General features: G+C 69.2%; 1 protein-coding gene across 1 annotated transcript; it reads left to right on the forward strand.

Moving 5' to 3' along the window:
- The first annotated feature begins 1,065 nt into the window (after nt 1-1,065).
- On the forward strand, nt 1,066-7,926 carry GAS2L1 (growth arrest specific 2 like 1). The gene is made up of 5 exons (XM_086761862.1): nt 1,066-1,710; nt 3,690-3,797; nt 4,076-4,172; nt 4,486-4,801; nt 6,321-7,926. Exons 1-5 carry the CDS (start codon nt 1,066-1,068, stop codon nt 7,480-7,482), a joined length of 2,328 nt encoding a protein of 775 aa, XP_086617988.1. The 3' UTR covers nt 7,483-7,926.
- The last annotated feature ends 320 nt before the right edge of the window (nt 7,927-8,246 follow it).

Here is an 8,246-nt window from a genome sequence, read left to right on the forward strand (position 1 = left end):
GCTTCTGGCCTCTCTTGAAAGCGTCCCTCGGGGGGGGGGGGGGGTGGTCCTGGGGCGTGTGTGGACCCCTCCCAGCCCCTCCCCGCGCAGCCAAATCACGCGCGGGCTGGGGGGGCGCGGTCGCTCTGTGCGCCCCCCCCAAACCCCCCCCGCTCGTGTCCGCGTCCCGCGTGTGGGCCCGCCCCCGCCCGCCGCTCCCGTCCCGGCCCTTTCTGGGCCGCCTCCAACTTCCCGGCCGGGGCGCGGCGGCGGGCGGGCGGGCGCTCTCGGCTCCCGGGCCCCGCTCCCGGTACCGGTCCCGCTCCCCTTCGGTTTCCCGGCGGCGGATGGCGGCGGGGGCTGCGCGGGGCCGGGCGGGGGCGGCGGCGGGGCCCCCCCGGCGCTCAGAGCCGCGGCTCGGCCCGCAGCGGGGAGCGGGGGGGAGGCGCGGCCCGGCCCGGCGGTAGCGGAGCGCGGAGCCGGCGGTGAGTGCGGGGCTATGGGGGGGGGAGGGAGGGGAAGGTGCGGGGGTCGCTGTCCCTGTGTCCCCCGCCCCGCGCGTCCCCCATCCCCCGCACCAGCCGGCATCTGCCTCGCAGGTGCTGACCCTCCCCCCGCGGCAGCAGGGCCTCTCCCGGGGAAGGGACCCCCCCGCCATGATGGGGGCTGGGGAGGGGGTGTCGGCAGTGGTGGGGGGGGGCACGGGGGTTCCTCGGCTCTTGTACCCCCCCGGGCAGGGACCCCCCCCCACTCGGGGCAGCCAGGGTCCCTCGGGGTGCCATCACCTGCCCCCACCGTGGGGACACCCACAGTGACTGGGCAGCTTTGGGGGGGCGGGCGGGGGGGCTCCTCCACCACAGTCCCACGGGGTGGGGGTACATCGGCGGGGGGGGGGACACGGGGCTGCAGGTCCTGGCAGGTTCTGGTGGTGGTGACCCCCCCCCACTGCCCACGAGTGGGGGAAACTGAGGCACAGAAGGGTCACCAGGGTGGGGCGAGGGGGGGGACACAGGCTGGGGGTGTTGCCCACCCACCCGTAACAGCACCCCTTGCCCCCCCCACCCCACCCAGGACAGGCAGCTGGCCATGGCCGACCCCAGCCACATCCAGTCGGCCGCCTCCAAGAGCATCCGCCCCTTCCGCTCCAGCGAGGAGTACCTGGAGGCCATGAAGGAGGACCTGGCCGAGTGGTTCAACACCCTCTACGAGCTGGACATCCAGGTGGACACCTTCCTGGAGAGCCTGGAGACCGGCTCGCACCTCTGCCGCCACGCCAACAACGTCAACCGCATCGCCCTGGATTTCCAGCGGCGGCAACCCGAGGCGGCCGCCCGGATGCGCATCCCTCAGAACGAGGTCGTCTTCCAAGCCAAGAACGTGGCGCCCGGCTCCTTCGTCGCCCGGGATAACGTCTCCAACTTCATCCAGTGGTGCCGGCAGGACCTGGGCATCCAGGACGTCCTCATGTTCGAGACCAACGACTTGGTGCTGAAGAAGAACGAGAAGAACTTTGTCCTCTGCTTGTTGGAGGTGGCCAGGAGGGGCTCCAAGTTCGGCATGCTGGCCCCCATGCTGATCCAGATGGAGGAGGAGATCGAGGAGGAGATGAGGGACCACACGGCCTACGGCGCGCTGGGCACGCGCCAGGAGAGCCGGGACCCCCAGGCGCCCACCTACCCTGGCAGGGCCCGGCCCATCGCCCTCTGCGACCTGAAGAACCTGGACGAGCTGGTGAGAGGCGCTCCCCTGGGAGCCTTGCGCTTGGTTCGGTGGGTCATGGGAGGTCCTGTCTGCCCACCCAACGGGCTGCTCTGTGGTCCATGGGAGGTCCTGTCCATCCAATCAACGGGGAGCTCAATGGTCCATGGGAGGTCCTGTCTGTCCACCCAACGGGCCTCTCTGTGGTCCATGGGAGGCCCCATCCGTCTCTATGGCCTCTGGGAGGTCCCCTCTATCCATCCGTGGCCCGTGGGAAGTCCTTGGCCACCCAGGCCGGGTTATTTTGGTGGCCGTGGCCATAATCACAGGGAGGGGACGCGGGTGTCACCTCCACCCCTGCCACTCCCTCCTCGTGATGGGGGTTGGGGGGGACACAGTGGTCCCCACCCTGGGAACCTGCTCCTGCCTGGATCTACCCTCCTCCTCTTCCCAGAACCTCGGGGCTGGTGTCACAGACGGACGTGGGGCTCCCAGCCACGATCTGGGGTGTTGAGAAGAGGAGGGGTGGTGCCCTCCACAAATCGGGGTGCAGGGACCCCTTCCGGGCACGGGAGGCTCAGGAGGGATTAAAGCCGAGCTGGGTGCAGGATGTGGCCCGCGCGTGAGGCAGCGGATTAATACCGGGGGGGGACGGATGACACAGGGTGGGGGGGGCACGGGGGGGGGGGGGGGGGTCTGCCCTCCTCTGACTCCCTAAGCTCAAAGCCGTTTTTTAATTGAAACCCCAATTCCTCGTTAAGTCCCGCAGCCGCCATACTCGGGGCGGGGGGGGAGCGTCCTGCACCCCCCCCACCTCCACCCAGTGCCGCTGCAAAGTGGGGGGGGGGGCCTCCCCTTCCCCGCTGGTGCCCCCCCAAACCCCTGCAGCCCCCCTGGCCTGGGCGCTGCCAACCCCGGATGCATTTTTCCGGGCTGCGTAATTCCTCGCCATCGGCTTTTATGGGCAGCGCTGGAGCCGGGGAGGAGCCTGACGGTGCCGGATCCGGCCCGGCTGATCCCCGTGTGTGTGTGTGTGTGTGTCCCCCCACCACCCCCGGGATGGCGGCAGGGGCAGGACCCCCCCGCCCCTCGCCGTGCCTCAGTTTCCCCGGTTGGAGCTGACCTTGCCGCTCGGCCCCTGCCCCGGATGGGAAGCGGAGCGGCCGGATCCTGCCCTGGCTTGACCCCTGCGATGGGCAGAACTGCCAAAAAAAAAAGAGGAATTATTAAAAATTATAAAAAAAAAACCCACACCCACAACAAATTTGGTGGCGGGGGAGGCGGCGCTGTGTCCCCCCGCCCCGGCCCGGGGCAGGATGCGGCCGCGTCCCCGCGTCCCCCCGTGGCTCCCTGCCTAATCCCTGACGTCAGCCGCGGGCAGGGCGGCCGCCCCAGATAGAGCAGGCAGCTGGCGGGGACGGGGGGGCAGCCGAGGGGGCAGCCCCACGGCGATGGGGGATCCCCTGGGCGCGCCCCCCCCCCCCAAACCCTTTGGCTGTTTATCGGTGCCAGGTGGTAAAGTTTTTTGGGGGGAGGCAAAAAAAATGGGGCTTCAACTCAATTCTGTTGGTGGACGTGAGGTGCTGGGGGTCTTGGTGTTTGGGGGGGGGCAGCAGCAAATCCCCCGTGGTTCGGGGATTGGCAGGGCTGGGGGGGGGGGAATTTCCTCCTCCTCCCCAGTTTCGGGGAAGCTCTGAGCTCCCCACACCGGGGGGCCCCAGAGTGGGTGGGCTGCATGGAGTGGTGCTGGCAGCAGAAGTGAGTTGTGCCCGTTCTCAGCCTGCTGGGGGGTGGCCAGCTGTGGGAAACGTGTCCCCCCTGGGCCCCTCTCCCACGGCGTGTGGGTGCTGTGGGTGCTTCTCACCGGCACGTACAGGCGGCGCGCTGCCAACGAGCCTGCTCCCTCGCGCGGGGGGCAAGCACGGGAGCCCCTCCGTGGGCAGCCATCTCTAGGGGCCAGCCCCACAGCTGGGGGTCCGCGCCCCACCGACCTCTCCCCTCTCTGCCGCCAGGTGCGGGAGATCCTGGGCTGCTGCTCCTGCCCCTCCCAGTTCCCCATGGTCAAGGTCTCCGAGGGGAAGTACAAAGTGGGCGACTCCAGCACCCTCATCTTCGTCCGAGTAAGAGCCGCCGCCTCTTTCTGTGTGTGTCCCCCCCACCATCCTTCCCCCTGCTCCCCTCCCGAGGGGCCCTGCGGTGGGGTGCACCCCCAGCCCATCACCTGGCTGAACCCTGACTCCATTCACTCCCCACATCGAGGATGTGGGGGCTCTTCACCCTCCCCCCCCCACCCCAGGCATGGTCCCTTTTGGCCGCGTCCCAGGGAGCGGGCAGGGTGATGGGGAGCGGGCAGGGTGATGGGGAGCAGGCAGGGTGACGGGCAGCGGGCCGTCCGCAGGTGCTGAGGAGCCACGTGATGGTGCGCGTCGGCGGCGGCTGGGACACACTGGAACATTACCTGGACAAGCACGACCCGTGCCGCTGCTCTTCCCTCTGTGAGTGCCCCTCTGGGGACCCCCCACCCAGCACCCCCACCCACTGACACCCCCCCCCCCCCGCAGCCAGTTCCACCCTGTCTCACCACTTTTCCTCGCTCTGGAGCTCCTTTCCCTGGGGCTGGGCTGCTCGGGGCACTGAAAGGGGGGCAAAAAAGGGAGTGAGAAAAATTTTGGGCAAATGAATTCCTGAGGTGATCACCCCACAGCCTGGGAAATCCCGGCTGGAAAAGGCGGGTGGTGTGACACGATGTGTGGGGGGTGGGTGGTGAAGGATGCCCCCCTCTGACCCCACCAATGTCTCTGTTTCCAGCTCACCGCCTACCCCAGCCCCGTGCCCCGGGCTTCTCCCCCCAAAAACCACCTCCCCGCAGCTTCTCCCCCGCGGCCCGCGCCCGCAGCCCCAGCACCCCCCGCCGCCCCCGCGCAGCCGGCCCCACTTCGGGCGTCGGGGACAGCAACCAGGCCAGGACGGAGCAGCGGGGCGGCCACCAGCCCACGGGCATCCCCAAGCCACCGCCCGGCGCCAAACAGGAGGGCTTGCCCCCACGGAGGGGCTCGGCCCCACTGCTCGGCTCTGCCAGCCCTTCCAGGAGCCCCGCTGAGGCGCGGGCGGGCGGCACGCTCAGGTAGGGCACCCACGGGTGCTGCGTGGGGTGGGACGGGACCTCCCCAGCACCTCCCAGGCCCAGCCTCAGCCCCACGGCAAGGCCTCAAACTCCACAGTAGGCCTCAGCCCCACGGGTAGGCCCCAGTCCCACGGTGGGGCCTGCCGTGGGGCAAAGGCGGCCTCCACCATAAGGGAATGGACCTATCCCCGCCCCACCCCACTCGTGTTTTGGGGGTCACGGCCGTGAGGTTGCCCCCCCCCGCGCCGCTTCTTCCCGCCGCCTTTTTCCCGCCGCTGCCAGCGCGCAGGCGCAGTGCCCACGGCGAGGGGTGGGGCGGGGCCGGCGGTAGCCACGCCCCCTCAGGTTGATTGGCACGGCGGGCGGTGGATGCCCCCTGGCGGCCTGGGCGGGGGGGGGGGAAGGGAGGGGGGAATGGGGAAAATTGGGGGGAAATGGGGAAAAATGGGGGGAAATGGGGAAAAATGGGAGGTGCAGTGGAGAGGGAAGGGGGGAATGGGGGCAGGGGGAGAAATGGGGGGCAATGGGGACAGTGGGGGGCAATGGGGACAGTGGGGGGCAATGGGGGGAAATGGGGGGGCAATGGGGACAGTGGGGGGCAATGGGGGGGCGATGGGGACAGTGGGGGGCAATGGGGGGTGCAGTTGTGGGGGAATGGGGGAAAATGGAGGGGGAATGGGGGGCGGGGAGGAAATGAGGGGCAGTGGAGGCCAGTGGAGGGGAGTGAGGGGTGCAGTGGTGGAATGGGGGGAAAATGGGGGGCAATGGAGGGAATTAGGGGCAATGAGAGGGCAGTGGGGAGGAATTGGGGGGCAATGGGGCAGTGGGTGACAATCGGGGGCACAGTGGTGGGGAAACAGGGGGGAAAGTGGGGATGGGGAGAAATGGGGGGCAGTGGGGGGGAACAGGGAGAAAAACGGGGAAATGGAAGCAAGGGGAGAAATGGGGGGCAATGGGGGACTGGGGGGCAGTGGAAGATGCAGTGGGGAGGAAGGGGGGAAATGGGGAGGGAATGGGGTGCAGGGGGATAAATGGGGGGGCAATGAGGGGACAGTGGAAGGGGAATGGGGGGGCGATGGGGGTGCAGTGGTGGGGGAATGGGGGGGGAATGAGGGGAAATGGAGAGCAATGCGGACAGTGGGGCGATATTGGGCATGGGGGCCAGTGGGGGGGCAATAGAGGGGAAGGGAGAAAAATGGTGGGAACGGGGGCAGTGGGGGGGCAATGGGAGGTGCAAGGGGGGGCAATGGGAGGTGCAGGGAAGGAGGAAGGGGGGAAATGAGGGGGTGCAATGAAGGGAATGAGGGGGGCAATGGGAGGTGAAATGGGGGGATGATGGGGCAACGGGGGGGCAAATGGGGAGGACGGATGGGGTCAACGGGGACAGCAGTGGGAACAACGGAGGGGCAATGGGTGGACAATGGGGACAATTGGGGGAAAGGGGGGGCAATGGGGGGCTTGAAATGGAGTGTACACTGCCCTAGCCCCCCCCAACCCTCATCTCTGTGCCCCCCCCCAGACCCCGTGACCCCGCTCCCGCCCGCGCCCGCCGCTGCTCGGGCGACAGCGACTCCTCGGCCTCGTCGGCGCAGAGCGGCCCCCCAGGCCCGCGGGACGGGAGCACCCCCCGCCGCCGAGACCCCGGCCAGGCCCTCGCTGCTCAGCCTCCCCGTGACGCCGGGCGAGCCACGCCGGAGGAACGCGGGCGCTCGCGCGTCCCCAACGGGCCCGGCCGCACCCCGCCACGCGCCCGCAGCCAGGGCCGCCCCGGCCCCCAGCCCCTGCTGCTCATCAGCCGCCGGCGGGACGGGCAACACTCCTGGGCGCGGGCAGAGACCCCCGCCCGCAGCCGGACCCCCGCGCCCACCCCGCGTCGCTCCTCGCTGGAGGAAGCCCCCGGCGGCGGCGGGGCCGAGGAGGAGGAGGATGAGGAAGAGGAGGCCATGCAGCGGGAGCTGGAGGAGCTGGCACGCCGGCTGCGGGCCCCGCTGCGGCTGGAGCCCGGCCAGGAGCAACAGCTCTTCCGCCGGCTGGAAGAGGAATTCCTGGCCAACACCAGGATGATGGAGGAGCTGGAAGATGGGGAGACCCCCCCCGTGCCCCCTCCGCCGCCCCCTGCCACTGCTGCCGACTCAGCCTACTGCTCCTCCAGCTCTTCCTCCTCCTCCCTCAACGTTTTTGGCAAGCACAGCCTCACCGTCGAAGACGGCCGGCGGAGCGGGAATGGGGTCGGCCCCCCGCCGCCGGTGGCCCCCGAAATGCCGGATACGGGACGCCGGCCGGCCCTCTCCAGCTCTTCCGACGAGAGCAGCTGCTTCCCGGCCTCCTGGGACACCCGGGAGACGCGGGGGGGCCCCGAGTCCGACACCGACTGGGCGCCGGGGGAGGACGAGCTGCCAGAGGAGACCCCCGCCATGGCGGACGGCCCCACAGGAGTCCGCGAACCGGTGCCTTCCCTTCCCGCGCCGTCCCCGCGCCCCTGGGCCAAGCCGCGGCTGGACACGCAGCCCCACAAGAAGCCCTCCAGGATCCCCACACCGCGGGGCTACGGGGCAGCCCCACGGCCCCCCACCGGCAGCCCCAAGCCTTGGGGGGCTCTGCAGAGCGTCCTCTCCTCCTTCCTGGAGCCCACCTGGGTCCCGCGGGAGCGCGAGGGGCTGGACGAGGACGCCTGGTCGTGAGACACGCAGTGGGGTGGGTGGCAGGATGGTGGGGAGCCCCCGGCCACCCCGGTGACATTGCAGAGCTGCTGGTGGTGGTGCCTGCGTGGAGAGGACCTGGCCAGGTGATGGCCGTGGACCTGAGGTGGCCGAGGAGCCGGGACTCCTTTGCTTGGTGACTGGTGGCAATTGGGGTTGGCCCTGCGAGGGGCCCCGGACACACCCCCCCATCCCATGGGGAGCAGCTCCACGGGGGGGTGGCCACGGTGGTGGTGGCCGGAGCAGAGCTGGAGAGCAACCAGCTCTTCTGATCTTTGTTTCTTCTCTTTGCCTCTCCTCATTTGTGTCATCTTGTCTTCTCCTCTTCTTCTTGGCCTTCTCGTCATCATCTTCTCTTCTTGGCCGTCTTCTCCTTCTCTTGTCTTCTCATCTTCTTGTCTTTTTCTCCTCTCCCTCTTCTCTTTCTCCTCTTCTTCCTCCTTTTCCTCTTCTCTCCACATCCAAGATCACCTGTATTTTTGCGCTGGGGATGGGGGGGGGGGGTGTCTCTTGTTCCTCTCCACCACCCGTCAGCCCCTGGCTGGCCGCAGCGCTGTCCGTAGCATGCGTTGATGTCCCTAAGGTGGAACGGGGCTGTGGAGCCCCCTGGCCCAGGCCACTGTGGCCCACACCCCTCCACCCCCGCATGTCCCCCCCAAGCCAGTAAAGACCAACAGAGCTGAACCCGCTGCGTCCAGTTGTCTATCCTGGGGGGGGGGTTGCAAGACCCCCCCGGAGGGTTTGGG

Source organism: Chlamydotis macqueenii, chromosome 17, assembly GCF_036417535.1.
Source record: "Chlamydotis macqueenii isolate bChlMac1 chromosome 17, bChlMac1.mat, whole genome shotgun sequence".
NCBI classification, from domain to species: domain Eukaryota; kingdom Metazoa; phylum Chordata; class Aves; order Otidiformes; family Otididae; genus Chlamydotis; species Chlamydotis macqueenii.